The following is a 27,177-nucleotide window of genomic DNA, read 5'->3' as shown; positions in this document are numbered from 1 at the left end:
GTCACTACCTTTGGGAGCAGTACCTTGACGATTGCCTTGGCTACTTGCATGACAATAACCCCCACGGTAGATTTGCCCACACCAAAGTGGTTCGCGACTGACCGGTAGCTGTCCGGCGTTGCAAGCTTCCAGAGGGCTATGGCCACTCGCTTCTGGACAGTGAGGGCTGCTCGCATGCGGGTGTCCTTGCGCTTCAGGGCAGGGGACAGCAACTCACAAAGTTCGAGGAAAGTCCCCTTCCGCATGCGAAAGTTTCGCAGCCACTGGGATTCATCCCAGACCTGAAGCACTATACGGTCCCACCAGTCCGTGCTTGTTTCCCGGGCCCAGAATCGCCGTTCAACAAAATCCACATGCCCCATTGCCAACGTCATGTCCTGGGCGCTGGGGCTCGTGGTTTCTGACAGCTCTGTGCCACTCTCCGACTTCAGGCTCTCACGGCGGTGCCGTAGCCTCCTCGCCCGATTTCTCTGCATCTGCCTCAGGGAAAGGTGTATGATAAGCTGCGAGGTGTTGAGAACGGCCACAAGTGCAGCGATGGTCGCAGCGTGATCCATGATCGCAGTGCTGTGGCGTCCGCGCTGTCACTGACCAGAAAAGTGCGCGAACTGATTTCCCGCCGGCGCTTTCATGGAGGGAGGGAGGGCGTTAGTGACGGACGGATGACGACAAATTTTTTTTACCCAGAAGGCATTGGCGGCTCGACCCAGAATTCCGATGGGCAGCGGGGACTGCGGGAACTGTGGGATAGCTGCCCACAGTGCACCGCTTCCAATATCGACGCTCGCCCCGTTAGTGTGGACTCACAAAGTCGAATTACTGTCCTTAGTGTGTCCTTAGTGTGGACACACACGTTCGACTTTGCAATATCGATTCCACATATTCGATTTAAGTAAAATCGAATTACCCTCGTAGTGTAGACATACCCTTTGAGTATTAGTGGAGATGCACAGATGTTTATTGATTCCACTGCTGCCTTAGTTCTGGTGCTGCTGCTCTCGGCAGATGTTTCACCGTGAGGAATAGCAAGGGTGGATCTTCATTTGCCTATTGTTTTAGGTTCTAATTATCCCTAAATGTGTGTCGTTGTGGGGGGAAAAAAAGTTGTCACCTAACTTGTATCCCCCTTTTAACCTCTTGGTCCTGCCATGGAAATGAACGGTACAGATAAGAAATACTGCTCCCTTTAAGCATTTTCTGCCTCTTTGGGATCTCCCCAATATTCTGCAGGGGTGGTTTGCACAGCCCTTCGTTCTTTATTCCAGGCAGCGTTCCTAGGGACTTCAGCAGGAGTTCAGCCCGACTGTGCAGCAGGACTGGCTTCTATAGAAAGGAGAGATAATAGCTGGGGCATTAGGCGAGTTGGCAGAGCATGTTTGGGCTTCAGGAGCTTTGTTCACGTGTTGATCTTGGATATGCCATGAATCCGTTGGACAGGCAGGCAGATAAGTCATGCACTGCCGCAATGGGTCTGCCAGCTCTAGAACAGCAGTGTAATAATGCCTCTGGTACAATGGAGGGGAAAGAAATATTGCCATAGAGTAAACACCGGGAACACTTGGAATATATAGATGACCATCTTACTTATAGACGCATCGGCTTTAAGGCCAGAATGGACCATCGTGATCATCTAGTCTGACATGGGCCACAGAACCTCACCCATCCACTCCTGTAATAGGCCCGTGACCTCTGGCTGAATTACCGAAGTCTTCGAATCATGATTTAAGACTTCAAGTTATAGAGAATCCACCATTTACTCCAGTTCAACCCAGCAAGTGACCAGTGCCCCATGCTTCAGAGGAAGAGGAAAAACATCCAGGGTCTTTGCCAATCTGACCTGGGAGAAAATTCCTTCCTGATGCCCCACATGGTGATCAGTTAGACCCTGAGCAAGTGGGCAAGACCCACCAGCCAGAAACCTGGGAAAGAATTCTATGTAGTAACTCAGAGAGGGCCATGTAGTGCCCCAGCTCCAGCAATTGGGGATATTTCCTACCAGCAGTTGCAGATGGGCCATGTGCCATTGGAGGGAATGGTATGATGAGATTAACTATATCATACCTTCCCCTTTTAAGGACAGGGCTTTTGCAGTATTGCTAAGTTGCTTTATAGGTATTCGAGACTCAGCTCAAATTCGGTTCAGGACCTACAATATTTATAAACCTCTCTTACAGATTGTTTCAAACCTTTCCTGTAGCTTTTGTAATGAAAGCCAAATCTCTCTGCATTTATTTTAACAGGCAATTTCTTATCACTTGAAGTATCTTTTACTGTGGGGCCTGCCATTGCTTTTATTGATTCATCTTTGTTGTCAAAATGAAATTTTTGTTCTTCTCAAGTGTGAACTTACCCAGAAGCATATATGCTTTATCTGTCTAGACCTGATGATTTTTGTGTAGGAAAAATGACAACAAATGGCATGGAGAAACATCCTCTCTTGGTTTGTGTTTGAAATCACTGATGGTATGATGAAAGCAGCTAGTATTGTGGGATTTGTTTCCAGTGAATCTACTTTGCATTAAATCTACCATGATGTCTTGTTCTGCAAAATCATCAAACTTCTTGGTGAAGATATATTAATGTTTTGCTTATTCCAGGAATGATGCCAAAACAGTAAATGTTATCACAACAGCCTGCTTTTCCAAAGTCACAAAGGTGAGGTGGAAACCTATCGGAAATGCCAGTATATTTTGCTTCCGCTGTTTTTGGTGTGTGTGTGTGTGTGTGTGTGTGTGTGCAACTTCCTTTCTATACAGTAGAACCTCAGAATTATGAACACCTTGGGAATGCAAGTTAGTAGCCCAGCTATTGCTGCTGGTGTGACATTCCATATCCCCTCATGCTGGGCAGTGCTAGCCAAAAGTGACTTTCAGGAGCACTGCCTCATGTTGATCGGCACTGTTGCGCTTTCTCAGCTCCAACAGTGAAACTAACTGGTATCCCAGCTGCCCGTTCCCAGAAACAGCCCTGTATCTGGATGCTGCAATGGTGGTGGTTTTAGAAATGCCTAGGATGCCATGGGTTGGTTCGTTATATGATAAAGGCCCGTACTCTCTTTCTTAAAACCACCATAGGCTTGTGAAACCGAGCATAGGATCTCAAGCTGCTGCCAAAGTTACCAGGAATGGCCTTATTGCTCAGAGCAATAAAACCAAAATTATACTAGCAACTCAGGAAACCAGCCTTTGCACAATAGGCTGTGTCTACACTACAGTTGTGTCAGTCGATGATCACACCTTTTCACGTCCTTGGCTGACATAACTCTGCTGGCCACAGCCCCTGGCTTTGGTGCCGTTGTGCTGGCACAGCTTGTCTTATTTAGGGCTGGTGGAATAAACTCTACTGCTGAGCAGTGTGGCCAGTAATAAGATCCATCCACGCTGGGGTGCTTTGCTGATATACCTGTGCTCGTAAAGCAGCCCTTGTGCAATAGTACATGTTCACGTGGGCCACTGTGAAAGTCCTGCTACCCTTTGAGCAGTTGCTTCACTGTTGCAAGACTGGCAACAAAGACTGAGAATGTTTTTTGCACGTCTAGTGTTTTCAGTCAGCCTGTTTGTTTTACGCCATTTCATATCTCCTGTTATAAGCAACTGGTGACCTAACATGGGGACCTTTGCCTCTTGTAAACTAATTCTTCCCTTCCTCCTCCCCTTCCCCCCAAATGCCCATGTTTTTCAGATACTAGTTGCTGGTTTGAAATTCTTCCTTGGGAAAGATGAAGATGAGAAAAAAGACAGTGATTCAGAATCTGAGGTTAGTCCAGAGGCTAATTCTCCTGCTGTTACTTTTTCAAACTCTGCAAAATTTATCTGCAGTAGGTATTATGTATTTTATTTATCTGCCCTAGTCTCTTCTTGCATTGTCTTCTCTTCTCCATCCAGGATGCCAGCCACCTACACCCATTTGTTTATATGTCTCTCCCACACACCTGTGGGCTTTCTTCCATGCCAGCCAGAAGGAATAGAAGGGATCGTTTGTTGGTTTGCCCCTCAGTTTGAGGGATTCAGTCTCCTCAGGACATGTGCTGTTATTGTTAATGGGAAATATGCCTGTACGTTGAGGGGAAGATCAGGAAAATGGTCCTCTTCGTTTTCAAAATCATTAAGGGCCACTTAGTGACTGGCCCATTTGTAGTACCTGGGCTGATGGTCGCGTAGCTGGCAGCATGGGAAGTCATAACCGGCATTATTAGAATGAGCTAGTAGGAAAAAGCGTTTTTTTCCCCCCCTTACAGACTGAGAGAATGTGTTTGGTTCTAGTAGTGCCCTCAGTATGCTGGGCACTGCACATTGATGATACAAAGCAGGAGTGTCCCCTGCCCTGAAGAGCTTACACTGTAAAGTACTTTTCCAGGCAGTGTGTGATGCTTTTAGGGTCGGTCTTGTAGTTGACCACTGGCCAAACTCCCAATTAAAGTCAGTCACTGATGTTCTTGAGTGGGGTTTTGGGGATGGAGCTCTGTGGTTGTTTAGAAGGCAAGGAATTACCGGAGGCTTCATGTAGACTTGTGATTGAGGAACTGGGCTGGGATTCGGGAGACCAGGGTGTTGGGTTTTTTTTTTTTTTTTTTTTTTTTTTTTAATTAAAGCTCTGCTACAGACTTTGCATGTGACCTTGGGCAAATCACTTAATCTCTCTGTGGCTCAGTTCTTCATCTGTAAAATGGGGAAAATGGCACTTCTTTATCTCACCTGGTGTTGTGAGAATAAATGTACTGATATGTGGGGAGTGCACAGAGGTTAGTGATGGGGGTCAGACAAGTACATAGATGCTATTAAGCATTCTCTTTTGAACAAATTCACTCAAGTATGTTACCCTAACCATCCCTCCACCCCCAGCTACTTTATCTGATCTGTATCGAGATCCTTTTAAAGCGTTACTCATTAATTGGGTATTGTTGAATAATATGTTACTGTTGCCTAATGACTAGTACCATATCTGTTTTATTGCTTTATTGACATGCGGTTACCTGGTCATAAACCTTGGTGTATGTGTTCTCTTTTATGAAGTCAAAGTTTTAAGTATTGAAATGAATGTCAGGCTGGTTACATGGCAAACATTTGGAGGTAGAGTGAATTGGTTTCCAATTTTTGAAAACCTGGTGTGTGACCCTGACAATTGTTGCTGTCAATCAGCTGCAATATCCTATTTGAAGCCTCATTCCCTTGAGTCATGCTCTGTCTGATGTTCCTTTCCGAAGGATGAAGGGCCCACAACCAGAGACCTCATGGTGAGATATGCAACAGGAAAGAAAACCACCAAGCACAAGAAGAAGCTGGAGAAAGCCATGAAGGTTCTGAAGGTAAGGGAAGCCCAGTTGGACATTTTGGCATCACCATGGCATCACTAGCAGCAGAGTCCAAGCGTAAAGTTACCAGTGGTAGCTTGGTAGAAAGGGAAACAAGAGTAAATTGAATACTTGTAAAGCTAAATAGGATTTTAAAAGCAGTCAGCCCTAACAATGCAGTGCTCAATTTAATCAAACTCCTAAAGGTGACATGCTTCTTCTCATTTCCCTTTTTGAGACCACAGTCATCTACGTCAGGTTCTCTCCTTCATCGGTTCATACACTGGGACCCTTCAAGACCAGGATTTTTTTGCTCTCATCTGTCCCTTTTTAGCCAACTACCCTTTGTCATGTCTTCTAAGCAAAGCTCCCTGTACGTGGAAGAACACGTGTTGAAAAGAGACGTTGCTAGGTTAGATTGTGGACCAGGTTCTGCCTTGACTTGCATCTCATTCAATCCTTTTGCGTGGGGTACACTGTAGGTCAGGGCAGGATTGTGGTGTGTTTTCTGAACTGCTGTTTCCCATGCCCAGTGCTTGGTTGGGAACTAGTATCTATATAGCTAGAGGTATGTTTCAAGAGTTTGAGTGGAGCTTTCGTTACGCAGTTCGCATTGACTTTGCCTGGAGTCGTATGGCTGAAAACCGCACGTAACTCGGGAAATGTTGAAAGTGCTGATGAACTTTCCTATTTAAAATCAAAACATGCCTATTAAAGCTGGGAATGTGAAATGGCAGCTTTCCAGAACTGATGTCTGAAATTCACTTAGAAGAACTCTTCCACGGAAAGGAAAAAGTGTCTCCTTGTCTCTTCCTGTCCTACAGAAACACAAGAAGAAGAAAAAGCCAGAGGTGTTTAACTTCTCCGCTATTCATTTGATCCATGATCCCCAAGGTAAGCGTGGTGTCCAACCCAATTGATATACATGCGCCTTGGAAATTCTAATACATATTCGAGCCGCGATACAGATTTTCAGGCAAAACTGCAATGGGAGAGACACCTGTGCTCCACTGTTTGAACGTGGGAATGCTATGGAATGCTTAGATACCACACTTTGTCACTGGATCTCAAAGCGCTTCACAAATGTGGATTAAATCTCAAAGCACCTTGCAAGTTAGGAGGAATAGTCATAGATTTTAAGGCTAGATGGGATCACTGTTATGCTCATCTAGTCTTGACTTCCTGCATAACCCTGGCCATAGAGCTTCACCCAGTAATTTCTGGGCTGTAACTGCTGTCTGAGCTAAGCTTATTTTTAAAAATAGATACCCTCAGTCTTGCTTTAAAGGCTTCCTGGAGAAACCTAGGGAAATGGTAGAAAGTTTTAATGACTAATTACCATTCATCACTTAGTCATTTAAAAATTTGCCCCTTATTTCTAGTCTGTTTTGTCTAATATTACTCTTTCACTCTAGACATCATGAACTTGATTTTTTTCAGATAGGCCTCAACTCAGCCTCCTTTTTAGTGCATATTAACTGGCTTTAAATATTGACAGTAAAATTTTAAAGCTATGGAGCCGTATAAAAGGCATGTGCCATCCCTGTGCGCCCCCTGGCAGCCCGGTGTACCCTGCTTGAATTCCACGGTTGAGCGTCAGTAAGTTGATTTTAACAGATCTCAAGACTCTGGTTCAGAGCTCCCGAACTTAGTCTGCAGAGGAAAGTCTCTGAGACTGGCCAGGCTGGTCTCCTGGACTGAGAGATCCAGCGCAATCTGCATGGCTTCTAGTCCTGTCTTCCTTGCTCAGCCTCCTGTTCCTGTTTAAATAGCCCACCCACAGGATGGTACAGGGCCTCCTTGGTTGCACCCAGGTTGCTTCTCTGGAGTTCTTCTAGACCCAACTTCAGGACCTTACAGAGGAGCCCAGCTTTGCTCCCTGTGGTTCCTCCTGCAAATTGGGTTTTCTTCACAGCTTTGAGGCCCAGGTGTTTCAGGCTGTCACCTGATCCCAGTGAGTCCAGCCCCCTTAGGCAGGGAAGCAGCTAAGTATGGCACAGGCAGGGCTGATTGAACAGGGCTGGCTAGCCCCAGGCCTCTTGGCCCTTAGAGGAGCAAGCCACCCCGTGACAAGCCCATTGATTTACCTTTTGCTTGTTTATCCTGTTCCCAATGTTATGAGCATTTTTTTTCTTTATTCACGTTTTTTTCTTGCTGATCTAATGCAGTAACCAATTCACCTTGTGTATCATCAGGGTGAGGCTATCTGAGCCTTAATAGCTGATTAGCTAATGATCTGTGGCAGCTTTATTCTCCGAAGTCTCTTGGGATGTCAAGCTGACACACATCCTGCTCTGACATCCTCGAACCCCCAGTGCTATTACTTCTTGCTGACACTCCATGTTGCTTCCAGATTTTGCAGAGAAACTCCTAAAGCAGCTAGAGACCTCTAAGGAACGATTTGAAGTGAAGATGATGCTCATGGACCTTATCTCTAGACTAGTTGGAATACACGAGGTACACATCATGTTAACTGCACTGGGTTTTTGAGCTCTCATGTCCGAAGTAGGCTTGTCCATCAGTAATGGGTCTAAATGTGATCAAGATGGCACAGTGGGTTAACGCTCTGGCCTTTCACCACGGGAGACTTTGTCGTTATAAGTGAAGATGAGTTTGGCTTCATTTTATTTCCTAATGGACTTATGTCTGGCACTGGCCTGAGAGGGCCAGCCGTATAACAGTAAGAGCCTTGCAGGCCAGGCCAGGGGTGCTAGAACAATATGTATAGTGGTGGTGCTGAGAGCCATTGAACCAAATTGTAACCCTGCATATGATCGAAACCACTTCAAGCCAAATCTGCTGCACTCCCAACATCCCAAATTCCAGCACTAATGGGTCAGGAGTCACTGAGGTTTATGATAACTACATACAGGAGTGTCCATCCTAGGATCTGAATGCTTTTGGCAGTCTCTTCAAAGTACTTGTTAGAGATTGAGCAGGAGGACCCAGTGGCGGATTGAGTAAACAGGCTTCTTTATTGTGGTACTTGTTCCCCTCAACCCAGTTGTCGAGTAAGCCCTGAGTTAATCACATCATGCTCTGTTATCTAAGTTAATATGTAAATGCCCACATTTACTACAACACCCCCAAAACCCTGATTTAGTATTTACTGAATATAATTATCCCCGCCCCTGTTTACTATCTACATCATTAAGCATATTCTGCAGACATTTTTACCTTGAAGATACATTTCTTTGCAGTAATTGCAGCCACAAGTTTCCTTAATCAGCAGTTCACAGAGAGGGGAGGAAGGGGCCATGACCCCGAGCTCGTTTATGTAGCTGGGAAAGGAAGAGAGACGGAGATAACACTTCTTTACGCAAAGGATATCCTTTAGACAGCCACATTCCTTATGCAGCTGCAACGCTTATCAATCCTTAACAAGCAGAAGGGAGAGGGATGGCACTTTATCTATCCAGCGCAGAAACGGTGCCTGCCTGTGCTTCTACTCCTTAATACCATGCCAGCACATGAGCGGTTTCCCAGGTCTTTACTTAACCCTTACACATCCCAACAGTACTGTCAATCATAAATGGACTCTGGCGATTCCCCACCTAACAGCAACTTGAGTATAACTGAACTGTATTAATCCCCACAAACAGAATTTCTACAGTCCTCCAACTTCTCCTTCCTCCCAGCTCCCTGTGGGCCCAGGAGAAAAGATGGGCCTTGCAGCCTGTCCTGAGGGTTGACAAACTCAGGTGGCACTGAGTATGTGAGGGAAACCTGCCCAGCCAGGGCCCGTGCCGTCTGGCTCTGGCAGGACTATCTCTTCATTCCAGACTGTGACAGAAGAAAAATTGAGTGGCTTGAAAATTTGAATTCGGCAGATACTGTATGAAACCCTAAATGTTCAATATTGAAGTGCAATGCGTTCGGGTCCATTGCCTGGCGGGCACATGGCCATGTGATGAAGAAGGCCACACCCATGACAGGTGCCCCTTTGACAGTCATCTTGAAGACTAGCCTCTATGCCCACTCACTCCTCAGTTACCCGCTTGTGCTTACAGCGGGTCCCTCCAGTTTTGGACTGAGGGATGTTTTTCTCGGGGTCAAGAAAGCCGCAGACCTAACATGGGACACTTGCACGACAGCCCCAATTCAAAGCCCGTCCAAGCCAATGGGACCCCTTCCTTCCGTTGACTTTAATGGGATTTGGATTGGGATCAATATTTACTTTATTAAAGAAAATATTGAACATCTCATCACAGTATTTCACCCCCTACCCCCCCCAGTTCAAGGCAGGAAAACAAATCAGAATCCACTCTCTGTTACAAGCACGTTGCCCAGTAACACCAATGCAGACTGTGTGTACCATTGTCTGTACAAAATTATTATGAATATTTCACAGCCCCTCCCTCTAGACAGGCAGATACAATGGAGGAAACGCTGGCAGGGTTTTAAACCAGTATCCACTTTCCTCCCCACAGCTCTTTCTCTTTAACTTCTATCCCTTTGTGCAGCGGTTCATGCAGCCCCATCAGAGAGGTAAGCAACCATCTACAAAACCTGTATCCTCTCCCTGCCTTTGTGTTCTGCATTCCCATATTGCCCTGTGTGCAGTCGGTCTCGAGCAGAGGTGCTGTAGGATAAAAGGTGGACAATCAGGTTTGCCTTGTCAGATAGGGAGGGCGTGGAAGGAGGAGGGTGAAGAACAGAGACAGTTTGTTATGGGATACGGGAACGGTGCGGGAACGTGGGAGCTAGAATTCTTTAAATACAGACTAGAATGGATCCCCTGAGTTGTGTGAGTTAAACCAAGCTGCTACAAGAAGCTGTCTGTAATTGTATAGCAAAGTTTGTCTCTCTTGCCGTGCCATAGTGAACGTTGCAACACTATTTCAGTCTGGAGCAGTGGCTCTCAACCTTTCCAGACTACTTGTACCCCTTTCAGGACTCTGGTTTGTCTTGTGGACCCCCAAGTTTTGCCTCATTTAAAAACTACTTGCTTACAAAATCAGACATAATGTGCTATGACGCTTTTGTATTTCTATTACCGAAAAATGGCTGACTTTCCCATTTTTACCATAGAACTATAAAATAAATCAATTGGAATATAAGTCTTGTACTTGCCTATCAGTGTATGGTACATAGAGCAGTATAAACAAGTCATTGTCTGTATGCAGTTTTAGTTTGTACTGACTTTGCTAATGCTTTTTATGGAGCCTGTGGTAAAACCAGGCAACTATCTAGATGAGTTGATGCACCCCCTGGAAGATCTCTGCCTACCCCTGGGGTACACGTACCCCTGGTTTAGAACCAGTGCTCTAGAGCAGACTTTGCAAAGTGCTCTACCGTCCATATGCAGTGCTTCAAAAGAGGTCGCCAGCTGAGGGCCTGGGATAAAGTTTGTGGTATCTGATTGAGTGCTTTATTGTGACAGAGAGTGAGCCAGAGGATCTGGTTCTGCGAGGCCCCAAGTGACTTCATGTTCTCTGTGGAAGTTCAGGGTGCTGAGCTTCTTGCAGGATGGGACGCAGAATTAGAAGTTGTGATGCATGGAGATATTTATAAGCCACTGAAAGCAGAAATGGCTGTCTATTGACGGTGGAACCTTTCTCTCTTTATTTTCTACTCTCCTAGAAGTGACCAAGATCCTTCTTTTTGCTGCGCAAGCGTCTCATCAGCTGGTGCCGCCAGAGGTCAGGATCCTTCCAAATCTCATTAATAGTAAAAAGTAGACTGTGTGCAAACATTGGAAATATAACTGCTGAATGTGTTGACAGAGCTATGCTGAGAGAGGCAAAAAACCTGCCCAGTCGTGTTAAAACTCTCAGGCTGGAAGTGTTGTTGGATGCTGGGTATTGTTTACGTAGGGGGAAAAGTAATGCAAGGAGTGATTTCTCAGTGGTGTCTGCTCAGTTCCTCTGAGATTACACCCTCTTGGTGTCAGGTGGGGTTGAAAAGCACATGCTGATCTTTCAAAATGGGAACACTTGTGCTTATTGTATGGTTTATGTTCCATAAAAAAATTAAGAATGAATACCTGTGACTCTTTGGGGTTCACCCAGGCCAGTAGGGGGTTCAGTCAGCAACTTCCAACTCTGGGTGTCTTAAATCCTATGCTGTTGTCGCTCACTGCCATGACACCAATATGCATACAAGTGTGCTGGTCTCACACTGGCTTCCACGGCCCAATTACTTTTAGCAAGGAGACCTCAACAACCCTTCCAGCCCTGAGTTCTCCCCCAAAGACATCTTCATGCAGTGCTCAGCCCCTCTCACTGTAGCTCTCTCAAAACCTTATTAAGTTTGCCGCTCCTTTACAGAGACAGTACGCAGCCCCAGCCTGTTCGTTTGGCTGAGGATTTTCCTCTTCCGTTTGAAACACTAGGCTGCCGTTGTGTAATAAAACAAGATTAAGTTTATTCACAAACAACTTACATGTAAGTGATGCTAAGAAGAAGAAATTGGGATAGGAACAGTTACAAACAAACACAAGTAAAAATACACTTCCAAGACTAAAACCTAACTTAACAAACTAGAGTTTTTTGTGCAAAGTAAAGTATCAGAGGGGTAGCCGTGTTAGTCTGTATCCACAAAAACAATGAGGAGTCCGGTGGCACCTTAAAGACTAACAGATTTATTTGGGCATATATTTTCGTGGCTAAATTGGGTTTTTTACCCACGAAAGCTTATGCCCAAATAAATCGGTTAGTCTTTAAGGTGCCACCGGACTCCTCATTGTTTTTGTTCAAAGTAAGAGTCTCACCACAGTTGTTTTCCTGCATGGCTAGCTGGTTCTTAGCCAGGGTTCAATCACAGAGCCCAAAGTGCTCTGTTTCTTTGACTGTTCAGGTGAAGGATAACTTAGGGGTTCTCTCCCTCTCTTTATAGTCCAGTAAATCTCTGAAATATGTTCTTCTGAAGTATCAGAGGGGTAGCCGTGTTTGTCTGGATCAGTAAAAAGCAACAGAGTCTCCTGTGGCACCTTAAAGACTAACAGATGTATTGGAGCATAAGCTTTCGTGGGTCTGATGAAGTGGGCATTCACCCACGAAAGCTTATGCTCCAATACATCTGTTAGTCTTTAAGGTGCCACAGGACTCTTTGTTGCTTTCTTCTGAAGTGTATCCCCAAGATTAAGGTCCTTTTTCCCTGCTGGGTGTAGACTCCATGCTGTGTGGTGCAGACACCATGCAAATGATCTTCCTGCAATCTCCCATGCCAGTAAATAGCCCACTGTCCCTGGCAACACCTGGCTTGTGGCGCTGGTCCCTTTCCTTTGTCTCGAAAAATCTATTTATCAACTTCCCCTGACATGCCTGGTTAAAACACATTTTAGTCACACATTTCTGGATAACTCTTTGTAGATTAACCATATATACGTCGCACAAGAATGTGAATGATCAGTGAGTTAGTTGTTTTCCAGTGATTTATTACATGCCACCTTTTGGATAAGTATGACCACAGCGGATGGGGATGTACTGAGCGGGTCAGGCCAGCCGAGTCTCACTGCTGCATACCAGGGAGCTCCTTGCCATCTAGCCTTGGGATGCTCTTAGGGTCACAAACTGGCTCTCGTATAGCACTTTTAATCGAAGTAAATCTTAAAGGGCTTTACAAAGGAGGTCAGTAGCATTATCCCCATTTTACAGATAGGGAAACAGAGGTACAGAGCAGTGACGTGACTTGATCAAAGTCACTCAGCAGGCCAGTGGCAGACCCAGGTCTGCTGAATCCACGTTCAGTGCTGTGTTCACATTTCCTCCCTGTAGTAGGATTTGTATCGCAAAAATGCTCCATTAGAATGTCTCTAAAAATAGCCTCTTAAAGGGCCAAGTCCCAAGCTTTGAGTGCGTTTGCCCTTTGTGAATATGGCATTGTATGCAAATGAACATAACTACAATAGGAATGTATGTTCATCTGGCTCTACTTTACTTTCTCCCTTCTAGATCATCCAGTCAGTATTAATGACCATAGCCAACAACTTTGTCACTGACAAGAATTCTGGGGAAGTTATGACTGTAGGGTAGGTACGAAAGTTCACGACAACTCAGTCTGAGATCTGTGGGGAACCTGTGTTCCTAGAAACACTGTACAACTCCTAGAAAATACACCTCTACCCCGATGTAACACGAATTTGGATATAACGCGGTAAAGCAGCACTCCGGGGGGGGCGGGGCTGTGCACTCCGGCGGATCAAAGCGAGTTCGATATAACGCGGTTTCACCTATAACACGGTAAGATTTTTTGGCTCCCGAGGACAGCGTTATATCGGGGTAGAGGTGTAGGTTGGTGTATCTCTTTAAAAAACAAAAACACCCCATTGAAATAAAATGACCTTTTGTGCAGCGTGCTTTGAGTACGGTAAACGATTTATTTTTAATTGCCAACACTGCTCTGTCACTGGCCGTAGAGGTCATTGTTTAGCACCAGGATGCTCCATTCTCTTCTCCCCAGATGGGGCTGAATCCCTGCTTTCCTGGGTAACAAGATCTTTAGGAAGGTTCTGTGTGTATCCCATTTATCTGTAAACGCTTATGTACGCCATGATTTTTCAGGGTGTAGATAACATGATGGTCAAGACTTCATTCCCCCTCTATACAACGACTGAAATTGTGCTAGCAACAACTAAGTTTAAACATAGCTGTTGCCAGCGTGCCTAGTATAAACTGGCTTATTTTGCTGAGACCCATGCTATAGACAGATGCATAATAATATTAATTATATAATAATTGTATAATGTATTATATCTCTCTTATAATAGAGATCTAAGATGAGTCTCAGGAAAAGGTGTCCCTGTTCATACCACTTGCATGGGGGTCCGGGAGGAAACATGCTCACTAGTTCCAGCCATGCTTTAAGAATGGTTCTTGCTAAAATGGTTTCAACCATAAGGAGGGGGTGGGGGATGGACTTTAGAGAGAGACTGGGAAAGGAGAGGGTCAGTGTGAGGGTAAAGTTACTTTGAAAGGGAACTCTCCTGTGTGAGCATACAGGCCCCCAGCATAGGCTGTCCTTTACTGATCTAACCATGGATGAATGCAGTCAAGATTCCTGACTCCACTAGGCACAGATGGTCCACAGATTTAAAGGGTTTTAGCTTTTCTGTATGGGCTGCCCACTTCCACCCTTTGGTCTTGGATGCTTTCTAGCTAGTTAGTGATTGCTGTGTCAGTACTTTATCTTAATTTTCAAAGATGCTGAGCACCTGCACCTCTGGAAACTGGGCGATCATGGTGGCTAGGAGAACAGACTATGCAAACCTGCCATGGATACAGCCCCTTCGATAGGCTACCTGGGGGGTTGAGTCCCGTGCTGCTCTTTTCTCTGACACTGAGTTGTGTGCCTCAGGATGACCGTCCCTTAGTCTCAGACACAGTCATGTAACATGCTGCTGCCAGGGTCTTTTCTAACTGAGAATTTTTTTTAAAAAACTTTGATTTTTCTAGAATGAATGCAATAAAAGAGATAACGGCGAGATGTCCTCTGGCTATGACCGAAGACCTGCTCCAAGACCTCGCCCTGTACAAATCTCATAAAGATAAAAGTAAGTTTAGTGCTTTGCAGGTGGAAAAATGTGCTGTTCTTTTATTTACGCGTGTTTATGCTCTGTGTTCTGATGTCACATCATCATTGCTTGTGTAGGGAATAGGTTGGAGTTCAGAGTATTTCTCGTGTTAGTCTCCTGCACCTGTGTGTCTGTTTCAGGTGTCCTCATGTGAGAGATGAAGCAGTCAGAGCAGTCCGGAGGGGAAAGGGGTAGTTGCCTACTAGCTACCTGAACTGAAGCTACATAAGGGGTTGAACTTGCACAATTTGATCAATGGGAACTTTTTCAATTGGTTGATCATTGACCGTAGGGGATGCAGGTTCATGTCCTAAATAAATGTTGATTGTGTGAGTTATCTTGGAAATGTCTGATCTAATCCTAGAGAAACTTTCTTCTTCACTTCTTTTTTAGAAGTAACAGATCCACACCGATATTGGTAGCTGCTTAAATTTTGAAAAAGGATTTTGGGGGAGATGTATCCAATAAACAAAACGAGTAGAGCAAAGATAGCAGTTACGTTGGAAGAAGGCTGAGAGTAGAAGGTAGTTTTAAAAAGTAGGTAGTCCAGAGCAGAAGGGAAAGACATGGATAAGAATAATGCTAAGAAGCACTAGCATTTCTGAGAAAGATGTAAAGAAATATAGCGCTTTTCCTTTTACCCTCCTCCCCAGCCACAGAACAAAACCTAAATCTAGCTCAATGCTTTCCTCTTCATTTGATCCAGATCCTGCTTTTTCCAAGGTGTTTGTTTATTCCTGGTATTTGTTTTGTAGATGTCATGATGTCTGCAAGAACTCTGATACATCTCTTCCGATCATTGAATCCGCAGATGTTACAAAAAAAATTCAGGGTAAGTGATGTTTATGTGCATTAATTTGTATCTGAAAATGAGGATGAAATAAATTGAGCATCTCAAGCCAGTGAACATGGTTAACTGTGTGCATACTTTTAACTAAGAATATGTGCATTGCATTTTGCCCTGGAGAGATCACCTAAAGGCAAAAGGCAGGGTGGCCTACTGGACAGAGCACTGGACCTAGGAGACCTGGGTTCTATTCCTGGCTCTGCCACTGGCCTACTAGGTGACCTTGGGCAAGTCACTTCCCGTCTCAGTTTCCCCATCTGTAAAATGGGGATGATGCTTTTTTGCAAAGTGCTTTGAGAGCTATAGAGTATCTCTGTCTCACCACTTCACTGCAGAATCCATCATTAATCTATGGAGAGGAGATGTTTTTCAATCAAGTGCTGTGCTCCGAAAATGGAATATCAGAAGCTCTTCATCATTTATTTTTCTGTGTGACTAAAACCTAAACTTGTTAAAAGAAGTGGATGGAGGGATTATCTGAACCTGGAGGGCTGTGGATCTCTGTCGTTGCAATGCTCATTAATGTATAAAGCCCAGGCTGCAGAAGATTAATCCAGAGTTTTGGAGTGCGTGTTGGGATATGTGCCTCTGGCCGATTTAACACTGGCTGATCACTTCTTGTTTCATTGGTGAAAAAACACCTTGTAACAGGGCAATGTTCCCTTTAAGGGGAGCACCCAGCCCTGTTCTGGTGAGCAGCTTGGCAGGCAGGTGCTGGGAATCAACTGACCCAGCTGGGTAGCAGCAGCTGATTGGGTCTGATGTTTTCCGGCTAGGGGATATAAATGAGGACCTGTGGCAGTCCAGGACCAGGAGAGGGCTGGGAGAATGCTCTCCTGTAACTATGGCAGAGGACTGCAGGAGGCCCTGTGGACCTCCTAGGCAGGGTGGAAATCCTGACACTAAACTGCCAGAGGCCGGGGGGACGCCACAGTCTGTGTTGTGAGCAGTACTATGTATATTGCCATATCATGTTTCCCAGGCTGGTGATCAAGTCCACCCACCTTATGCCCCTTTTAAAATGTCCTGTTGGTGAAATTAAAGAAAACAAAGAGCTACTTAAAACATGTACTTTGTTTACTTGTAGGGTAAACCTACTGAGGCCTCATCAGAAGCCAGAATCCACGAGTATGGAGAATTAGATGCCAAAGATTATATTCCAGGAGCAGAAATATTAGAGGTTGAGAATAAGGAAGAAGAAGGAGGAATACACGAGGAAGGTTGGTTAGTTTTTCTTCACTTCCAGGCAGTACAGCATTGCCACTAGAATTCTAGTTGCATGTGAAAATGTGGTGCACGTCTCTTGTTGTAATGCAGGAACTTGCGTGTGTTTGACACTGTCATGTCTTGAGTAACCCTGGCCATGTGTGCATTTGTCCAGTGAAACAGCACTAGTGCTGCCCTTGAATGAATGCAATACACCCAGTTATATTTGACATTGGGTCTGTGCTGCTTCATACAGTAGTTGCTCTAGCAAGAGGTAACAAAGGGGTTTTGTTCCTTGCATGACTAATCTTCAAGGAAAAGCAGGTCATATGACTTCAAAAATGCACCTGTTCAGCTCTCCCCAAGATAAATAACTGTTTGCTTACTATGTCCTTGAGTCACTTTGAAGAATTAAGAAGAGCAGTGCTCAGGCGGTTGAAAATGTAGCATGACTTTTTCATATAATGTGTGCTGCTTCCATATCTGTGTGAACTGGTTGGATGTTGTGGATGCTGCAGATTATCACTGCATGCATGTAGGGTGCCCTGCGCGGTAGACATCATGGGGCACTCGTGTAGCGCTGTTTATCTTCAGAGCCTTTTCCAAACACATTTTATAGAGCTCTTTACAATAACTGCAACATAGGCTGGCAGTAAATTAGGTTTACACGATCACTTGTCTCCATTGCCAGTGATCAGACATCAGGCATGTGTTTTGCATGCTGCCTTTGGTGTTTTCTTACAACTTTGGGGATAACTTGTTTATTACTATGGTTGGTCCCACTTACAACAACTGATGACGTCACAATCTCCGTGAAGGATCTGATTCTAGGTGCTGTATAAACTTGTAATAAAATGACAGTTTCTGCCTTAAATAGCTTGTGTACTATGTTAATTACAAGATGCAGGCAGAGATCACATAGAAGGAAATGAATCTGGGATCCAGTCTTAATTGCTACATTTATTATCATGCAATTGAACTAAGTCTGTTCTAGTCACTGTGTGCGCCTCTTCCCCTGGGCAGATGGATGGCAAAGTGCCAGTTTCAGTGAGGAGGAAGACAACGAAGATGGGGAATGGATAGATGTGCATCACTCCTCAGATGAGGAGCAGCAAGAAGTAGTGAGTTTTGTCATCACTTTCTGGCCTAAATATAAATGTGATTTGCAAAGATTGGGCTTGATTCTCTATTGGCTTGCACCTTTAATGTAGTTTTCAGCTGTGCCAAGTGGGTGTAGAAACAGTAGCTAATGAGAGAGGTGGTGTGTCATACCCCTTTGCACAGGTATAAGTGAATATCCACGGGTCAAAGCAGGGGAGAATCAGTCTTGTGTGTAAATATTTTACAACCTATGGGGAATAGGGCAATTTCCCCCCATCTCCAACAAAGAAGAATAGTATTTTGGCACATTTATACTGCTCCTTACCCCTTCTCTCTCCCTTACACATGAAGAAGCACACTCAACCAATTTCCTGAAAAGCCTGGGAACTCCTTGATCACAGGCTGTGTGGTGCCCCAACATGGGCTCTGTTGGTAATGTTACACCCACCGTTGAACTTCGCTGTAGACCTAAAGAAGGCCAATGCTATTCCCTCCCCTACGCCTCTTACCTCCCAAGTATTGTACCTCCTATTATGTTTTCAATATTCTTGTCTTCTGCCCTAACCAGCCATATGCCCTTATTATAAAGGCAAGTCCTGTTTCTCTCCTCCGACCCACGTAGGTGGAGAGAAACAGGACTTGCCTTTAGAATAAGATTATAGTGTACAAATAAACCATACAAAACCATTGCTTAAAGACCCTGATGATCGTCGCTGTTGTCTGCATTTAAAGGCGGAGAAGATCAGAAGCATGCCTGTAGAAGAACAGAAAGCCAAAGCAGCAGCAGTTAGCACAAGTCGGGTTTTAAGTCAAGAAGACTTCCAGAAAATACGCGTGGCCCAGATAGCCAAAGAACTCAACTCGGCACCTGGCAAAGCTGCAAAGAGGAAGAACATTGAAATAGACAGCGATGAGGAGCGCAGGTAGAATACAAAATTCCTGTTCGCTCAGGTGGTATAATGGATATTATTTGTATTGCGGTAGCACTTAGGAGCCTGAATCATGGGCCAGGACCTCATTGTGTTAGGTGCTGTACAAATGCATAATAAAAAGATGTGTCCTCATGCCACACAGCTTCCAATCTAAGTATGAGACGAGACAGAGGGTGAATATAGGAGGGTTAGCACAAGGGAACAATGAGATGATACTCGTCAGCTTGATAGGCTGTGGTCTCAGCACACCGGCTGCCTAACCGCTGCTGAGATTTTTGTAGGTATGGTAGTTAAAAAGGGATTTGAAGGAGGACAATGAGGCAGCTGTGCAAATGTTTATGGGTAGCTCCTCTCATGCATAAGGGCAGCACGGGACAAAGCACAGAGGTGCTTGTGTGAAAGTGGGCAGTGAGGTCCGAGTCCATATCTCGAGAGTGAATGAGAGATGATGGAGAGGGTGGGAATAGACCCATGCGTGGTGGGAGCTCCCGTGATGGCAGACAACATAATATTCTCTTTTCGTTTTGCAGGGGAGAGTTGCTTTCACTCAGAGATATTGAGCATCTGCATAAAAAGCCTAAATCAGACAAGGAAACAAGACTGGCCACAGCCATGGTGAGGAGCCGTGATATTCCAGAACCTCTTCCTTGCAGATTTTCAGGGGGGTTCAGGCTTTGCAACCTGCAGAGTTACAAGAACACAGTAGGGGCAGGTTTGAAAGGGCACAGGCATGAATGACAACTAGACCCCCTGGTTGCCATTTGTGCTTTTGAAGATCTCCTCCTCCTGGGTTCTTTGCCGCCCTGGCACAGACCAATGGTTAACTTTAGGCCAGTTCCCTGTGTCTTACTGTGGCTGATGCTGGGAATTTTAAAAGCTCTTTTTTTAATAGAGGCTCTTGTTCAAAAGATACAGTTAAACAGCCAATCACAAAGCACATAAAATCGCCCAGGAAAGCAGAGTGAGTCTGGATTTGCAGCTCCAGGAATGGAAAGTGTGCAGCGGTAAATGGCATTTCTACAGAGGCCAGTTAGATGATCTCACTTGTGAGAAAGGAAGATAACCCTGTGGGCTTTAATTGTTTGGATATTTTTTTCCTCCCAAGGCTGGAAAGACAGACAGAAAAGAATTTGTGAAAAGGAAAACGAAAATGAATCCGTTCGCCAGCTCCACTAACAAAGAGAAGAAGAAGCAGAAGAACTTTATGATGATGAGATACAGTCACAACGTCCGAACAAAAAATAAACGTTCCTTCAGGGAAAAACAGGTCAGTATTTAATTCTCAGCCCATTGGTGACAAAGTAAATTGGAGTCTAGTCAGGGCAGTGTATGCAACAAACTGTAGTTACTTGTATTTCAGCTAAAATAAGCGCCCCTCACATTCTCTAGGAGGTTTTATGTGCTTAAAGATTTCCCGTGTCAAAACTTAGTTCAAATGAACGTATAATAGGCTGCTTCTCTTAAACTAATGATCACCTGCCAACCAACCCAATAAAAAAGCCATTTGTGCAGTCTATACATCCCTTAGCCTATGTCCTATCCAAATGCCTGGGCTTTGTAGCAGTCACAGATCTGGGCTCTTGAAGACCAATGGCTACCGGTGCTGGGGGGGGGGGGGGGGGGGGCGGCTTGTCTGCATAGACAACACCAAATCATGTGGTGAAGTTATGTTAGAGTTGTACCATGGTACGGTCATGTAATTATAACACAGCGTGGGCCCCTTGGCATAGGCAAGGTCAAACTTTGATTATACTATCAGGACACCAGTGTGACAGAACATGCTGCCTTTGCGTGGTAGAATTGGCTTTGCAGACAGGCCTTTTAGTCTATCCTTTTATTTTCCTTTGGGCTCCTCTTCAAACCCTCATTTCACAGTCACCATCTTCCTGATTACCTTATTCACCAGAGACAGTTCTGTCCTGCCTTTCATGCTGGCTGGGTATGCTGTGTCTGATAAAAGGTGCCTCTTGAAATCCTCTCATCTGCTCTGGAAAATCTCAAGGCCAAAGTGTTGCCGACTATTTTAATGTCACTGTACTTGCGACGACTGTTTTGAGTGTGTTCAAAGAGCCATTTCCAGGAAAATCCTGCTTTGTGGCTTTCTCACCAAGCTGTCCCTTCGGTAGAGTATGTGTACTGACTTCATTATAAACCCACCTTTGTCAGTAAGATTTGGGTCCCAGGTGAGTAGCTCCGGGGTCTGTTTCTGGCTTTTTATTCCCTGCTAAGGGCAGCCAAACAGTGTTGAGATCAGTTCGCCAGTGGCTTTTGTCTTTACAAACCAAATGAGGAAAGTAGATCCTGGATATTCTTACGCTGTTTTATTAAATAACATGACCCTGGACCAGTACCTCTAAATTTGCTCTTTACTTGGTATTTTCTCCATTTCCCACAAATGTGGGATCTAGGCTGACCCCATTGACTGCAGCAATGTGCTGATTCCACCCTCTCTTATAAAACACAAGAGGTTCATTTTGTGAATGAGCAGCTTAGGTACTTCAATGAGCTTGCTAATCCTCTGCACTTGCATTGAGGTGCTGACGTCTCTGATTTGGTAGGCAGTCAGACTACCTCACTACATCAGATCTCTATGAGAAGCAAAATGAGCAGCGTGTTAGTGATTTGAACCAAAAGGCTTGAACTAGCTCCCGTTGGGGGGGGGGGGGGAATGGCTTAAAAGAACTAAAATTTGATTTTATAGTTTAAAATCCAGAGCTCAAATCCCCATTTTAAATTAGGGCTGTCAAACGGTTAAAATAAAAATTGCAATTAATCGCAGTTTTAATCACACTGTTAAACAATAATAGAATACCAATTTAAATGTATTATAAATATTTTTGAATGTTTTTCTACATTTTCAAATATATTGATTTCAATTACAACAGAGGATATAAAGTGTACAAACGTTTATACTTTTTTATTACAAATATTTGCACTGTAAAAGGATAAACAAAAGAAATAGTATTTTTCATTCACCTCATACAAGTACTGTAGTGCAATCTCTTTATTGTGAAAGTACAACTTACAAATGTAGGATTTTTTTTTTAATATAACTGCACTTAAAAACAAAACAATGTAAAACTTTTTAGAGACTACAATTTAGAGCGGTTTCCCAGGTCTTTACTTAACCCTTACATATCAACAATTTTCACGATAGAGATCGCACTACAGTACTTGTATGAGGTGAATGAAAAATACTATTTCTTTTTTCTTACAGTGCAAATATTTGCAATAAAAATAATATAAAGTGAGCACCGCACATGTATTCTGGGTTATAATTGAAATCAATATATTTTAAAATGTAGGAAACATCCAAAATATTATAATAAGTTTAAATTGGTATTCTATTATTGTTTAACAATGAGATTAAAACTGCGATTAATTGTGACTATTTTTTAAATCTAGTTATTTTGTTTTGTGTTAATTGTTTGCATTAACAATGATTAATTGACAGCCTTATTTTAAATGCGTCAACATTTCTGGCAGAACCTCTCTGGAGTGACTCTGCACTTGTAAATGTCAGTCTTTTTTTTTTTTTTTTTTTTTTAAGAAGTTTCATTTGCCCTTTAAAGACACTACTTTAAATCTACTTAAAGGGACAAGAGTGATATTGTACTGATCTTTTCCAGTTTAACACCATTGACACAGTGCAATGACATTTATATTACATTAGTGATTTTTTTTTATTGTACAGTGTCAAAGAAGTGTCACTACTGCTATGTTTACTGCTTGAATCTAGGAGTTCACTGACTCTTTCTTGGTTGTATTACCAGTTCTGTCTAGGTACGAGTATGATCCTGTCACAATAGTGCCTGCCATTGTTTTTGGTGTAGGGGTTTGAGGTGTCTTTGTCTCTCATTTTTACAATATATATCGAGATTTTTTTCCCTAAAGTATTAAATAATCTGCTTGGTTTCTTGGCATTTTTAATTTTTTCTAGACTAAGTTATTAAGTCTAGCCTGATTAGTGTGTCACAAGAAAAGTTTATAGCTTTTCCTTACAAGAGTAATTTTAGTTAGTATATTAAACTTTCCTAAGTGCTTAAAATAAGAATTAAATTGTTTCCAAATTACAGTTTTTATAAAAGCTTTTGGCAGTGAAATATCCAATTTTATCTCAATGTAAATTGTTTGTGCCAAGTTCTGTTTCAAAGTAGCAAAGTGCATTACATTAAATACATAGCTGTAATACATCTGTGCATAGAATACCTAGGACACTAGCCCAGGCAGGCTGGCTTGATTCCAGTCAGGTGACTCATAGACTTTAAGGCCAGAAGGGACCATCATGATCATCTGACCTCCTGCACATTGCAGGCCACAGAACCTTACTCACCCCCTCCTGTAATCAGTCCATAACCTCTGGCTGAGTTACTGAAGTTCTCAAATCATGATTTAAGACTTCAAGTTACAGAGAATCCACCATTTACACTAGTTTAAACCTGCAAGTGACCCGTGCCTCATGCTGCAGAGAAGGGCAAAAAACCTCCAGAGTCTCTGCCAATCTGACCCGGGGGGAAATTCCCTCGATGCCACATATGGCAGTCAGTTAGACCCTGAGCACGTGGGCAAGACCCACCAGCCAGACACCTGAGAGAGAATTTTTAACTCAGAATCCTCCCCATCTAGTGCCCCATCATTGGCTGTTGGAGAGATTTGTTGCTCACAGTTATAGATCGGCTACATGCCATTGTAGGCAGTCTTATCATGCCATCCCCTCCATAAACTTACTAAACACAGTCTTAAAACCAGTTAGGTTTTTTGCCTCACTGCTCCCCTTGGGAGACTGTTCCAGAACTTCACTCCTCTGATGGTTAGATGCCTTCTTCTAATTTCAAGCCTAAACTTGTTGATGGTCAGTTTATATCCATTTGTTCTTGTATCCACATTGAGGCTCAACTTAAATAACTCCTCTCCCTCTCTGATATTTATCCCTCTGATGTATTTATAAAGAGCAATCATATCTCCCTTCAGCCTTCATTTGGTTAGGCTAAACAAGCCATGCTCTGTGAGTCTCCTCTCATAAAATGGGTTTTCCATTCCTCTGGTCGTCCTACTAGCCTTTGTGTGCACCTGTTCCAGTTTGAATTCATTTTTCTTAAATATGGGAGACCAGAACTGCACATATACCAAATCTAAAATGGCATCACATCTTGCTGGTTTGGCTACAGTTAGGTGAAGAAATCTGTCAGCTATTGCATCCAGGAAAATCTAGTCCCTGCTGTAATTAGTAGCACGTGTCCTCCAATCCTATAACCGAATTAAGCCCACAGTTTTAACTATGGTGTGATTTTTGAATTCCTGTGTGGTGATCTTGCCTGCTAATGTCCTCCACCCTAGAGGTGGCTACACACCAGCAATGAACAGGATATGTATATGTACGGTTTTCACATCACATGGGGATCGCTGCATGATGGGTGCTATATTGGTATTTCAGTTAAATACTTGAAAACTTGTAGTCAAAATACCTCAATATTCCACTGTTATGCAACATGATTTATTTATGTATTTTTGTATTCTAGCTGGCATTACGAGATGCACTTTTGAAAAAGAGAAAAAGACTGGTGAAATAACTTAAAACAACAAAGGAGTGGACTGTTTTATATCCTTACTGTGGGTACAGTAATAATCCTGGAAACAGTTTATTGGAAAGTACAGGATCACCTGTACTGAAGAATTGGATGTCCATTGCATATAACTCTGAATACAACTGATGATTGAATATAACTCTGCAGCACCAAATAAGTCTCATTTGTACGTGTTGGCGTCAAGAGGCCTTAATATGCCAGAAGATCTTGCATTCTAGAAGCATCTTAGGAAAGGAGGCAGTTACCTTTTATTGAATATAACTTATTTTGAGTTAACTGGTTATGGCCCTGTAAATATTAACTAAAGCAAGGAGAATTTCATTGTCAAATGTTTTGCCTGAATCATGGAAAATGTAAGTCCTAAATCAGTCCATGTAGAATAACTTTTACATAGATTAAAAACTTTGTGCCTTTCATAAGCATGTAATTTTTTAAAGGACGTTTACTCTACAATACACCATAGTTGAAAATGGTTAACTTTCATTTCCCGTTTTTAGAAATAGAAGGTGGGTGAGGACTGAGGTAATATCTTTTATTAAAAAAAAACGAGGAGTACTTGTGGCAACTGAGAGACTAACAAATTTATTTATTAAATTAGTTTCAGGTGCCACAAGTACTCCTAATTCTTTTTGCTGATACAGACTAACATGGCTACCACTCTGAAACCTATCTTTTATTAGACCAACTTCTGTTTGTCAGAGATAAGCTTTGACGCTACACAGAGCTCTTCTTCAGGTCTGAGAAAGGTAACCAGAGTGTGTCAGCTAAATACAATATCAAATCAATAGAGTATGTGCTAACTACTTATGCTAAACTAAGATGGGGTTTCTCAACCTTTTCTTTCTGAGTCTCCCCCCCCCCCCCCCCCGCCCGCCCCAACATGCTATAAACTTCATGGCCCACCTGTGCCACAACAACTTTTTCTGTGCATATAAAAGCCAGGCTGGTGTTAGAAAGCAGGGCAATTGCCCGGGGCCCTATGCCACAGGGGCCACCGCAAAGCTAAGTTGCTCAGGCTTTGGCTTCAGCCCCTGGTAGGGTGACCAGACAGCAAGTATGAAAAATCGGGACAGGGGGTTGGGGGGTAATAGACGCCTATATAACACAAAGCCCCAAATATCAGGACTGTCCCTATAAAATCGGGACATCTGGTCACCCTAGCCCCGGGTGGTGGGGCTCGGCCCCGGGCTGCAGTCCTGCGCAGTGGGGCTTTGGCTTTCTGTCCCTGGTCCTAGCGAGTTTAATGCCGGCCATATTTGGAGAACCCCCTGAAACCTGCTCACGGCCCCCGGTTGAGAACCACTGTTTCTAAGGGACCTTTGAAGGTGAAGTGACCCGTTAACATGCCTGTAGTCATAGGACAAAAACGGGGGTTAGTGGGTTACAGTGTGTTGTAATAAGCTAGAAATCCAGTGTCTGTATTAAGGCTATGTTTTGTAGTGGCTAGCAAAGTTATGAATTTGAACTCCCAGGCTTGTCTTTTGAAAGTGTTGTGCAGGTTTCCTTTGAGGATGAGGACTCAGATCAGATATGGAGTGACTGTTTTGTGAAAAGTGTTCACCCACAGGTGATATAGTGGTTTTGTCTTTTATAATTTTCCTGTGTGAATCCATTCAAGGGTGTAGTGATTGTCTGGTTTCACCCCCATAGCTGTTGGAGCATTTAGTGCACTGGCTGAGGTACACCACATGTTGTGATAGGTATGTGCAGGACTCATGGATCCTGAAAGGTGTATTGTAGGGGGTTGTTGATCATCAGAGCAGTGGAGATTTGTCTGCAGGTTTTGCCTCTGTTGTGGCAGGGTCTGGTGCTGCTTTGAGTTGGTGACTTGTCCTGGTATAGCACCCCCTTCTCCCCTGCCCCTTTTTGTGTCCTATGACCACAGAGGTGTTAACAGGCCCCTGAATCTTGAATGGTCCCTTTAGAATACGTGCTAACGGCTTATGCTAAAGTACAGGTTCAGTCTTGTTTCTAGCTGTGACAATTACCTTTCCCAGACCTGAAGAGCTTGAATAAGCTGGAAAACTTGTCTCTCTCACCAACAGAAGTTGGTCCAATAAAAGATATCTCACCCACCTTGTCTCTCCAATATCCTGGGACCAACACAACTCACCAACACTGCATACCTTTCCCCTTTTTGTTTAAAATAAAACAAAAACAACTCGTAGTTTCGCAGCTTGTTCAACCAAATGATTGTGGATGTGCAGTTAGGTTATTCTATGCTCCAAAACTGGAATAGTTAGTGGAAGAATGGGATCTGCATTGACTCTGTTCTAAAACAATGCCCCTCTCCTGAAACGGACACCATATAAGTGCGGAGATTTGCCCATACTGAGTCAATTGCAGAATGAGGCCTAAATCTGTTGGAAGATGAAATAAAGTGCGTATCTGTACCGCCCCCCTTCTGATAGCACCTAACGAATTACTTTTCTGTAACATTTTGCCATGCAAATTTTTTATTCAGACATAATTTGCATCCTGTTTCTGCCACATTTCTCCCTCATCTCTGTCCTTTTTGTTGGCTGTCCCTCCTCCCACCTTGCTTTTCTTTTGACAAGTTCCCTTTTAAAAACACTTAACAGTACATTTCAAAGCTAGACGTTAAACTGGATTGATTTTTTTTTAATGCCAGTTCTCCCTCCACTTTAAGTTTCTACTGTAGAACATGTAAACAGTAGCTCATGCTTTGTTTGTATAATACT

The 27,177-nt window shown here is 43.6% G+C and overlaps 1 protein-coding gene across 1 annotated transcript in view; it reads left to right on the top strand.

Annotated features, from left to right (window-relative positions):
- Nucleotides 1-24,894, top strand: part of SDAD1 (SDA1 domain containing 1) — a 38,581-nt gene extending 13,687 nt beyond the window's left edge. The window contains exons 7-22 of the mRNA XM_026653332.1: nt 2,598-2,655; nt 3,682-3,756; nt 5,204-5,305; nt 6,115-6,184; nt 7,644-7,747; nt 9,721-9,778; nt 10,874-10,932; nt 13,186-13,262; nt 14,686-14,783; nt 15,560-15,636; nt 16,739-16,871; nt 17,881-17,978; nt 18,691-18,881; nt 19,421-19,505; nt 19,996-20,157; nt 24,410-24,894. Of these exons, the coding sequence (XP_026509117.1) occupies nt 2,598-2,655; nt 3,682-3,756; nt 5,204-5,305; nt 6,115-6,184; nt 7,644-7,747; nt 9,721-9,778; nt 10,874-10,932; nt 13,186-13,262; nt 14,686-14,783; nt 15,560-15,636; nt 16,739-16,871; nt 17,881-17,978; nt 18,691-18,881; nt 19,421-19,505; nt 19,996-20,157; nt 24,410-24,460 (1,498 nt within the window). The 3' untranslated portion in view covers nt 24,461-24,894. The remainder of the gene's footprint in view (nt 1-2,597; nt 2,656-3,681; nt 3,757-5,203; nt 5,306-6,114; nt 6,185-7,643; nt 7,748-9,720; nt 9,779-10,873; nt 10,933-13,185; nt 13,263-14,685; nt 14,784-15,559; nt 15,637-16,738; nt 16,872-17,880; nt 17,979-18,690; nt 18,882-19,420; nt 19,506-19,995; nt 20,158-24,409) is intronic.
- Nucleotides 24,895-27,177: the final 2,283 nt, after the last annotated feature.

The sequence above is a fragment of the Terrapene carolina genome, unplaced genomic scaffold (assembly GCF_002925995.2).
Source record: "Terrapene carolina triunguis isolate 2854851 unplaced genomic scaffold, T_m_triunguis-2.0 Scaffold136, whole genome shotgun sequence".
In the NCBI taxonomy this organism is placed as follows: Eukaryota; Metazoa; Chordata; order Testudines; family Emydidae; genus Terrapene; species Terrapene triunguis.
Note: the sequence above shows the minus strand (reverse complement) of the source record. Positions and strands in the feature narration are given on the sequence as shown.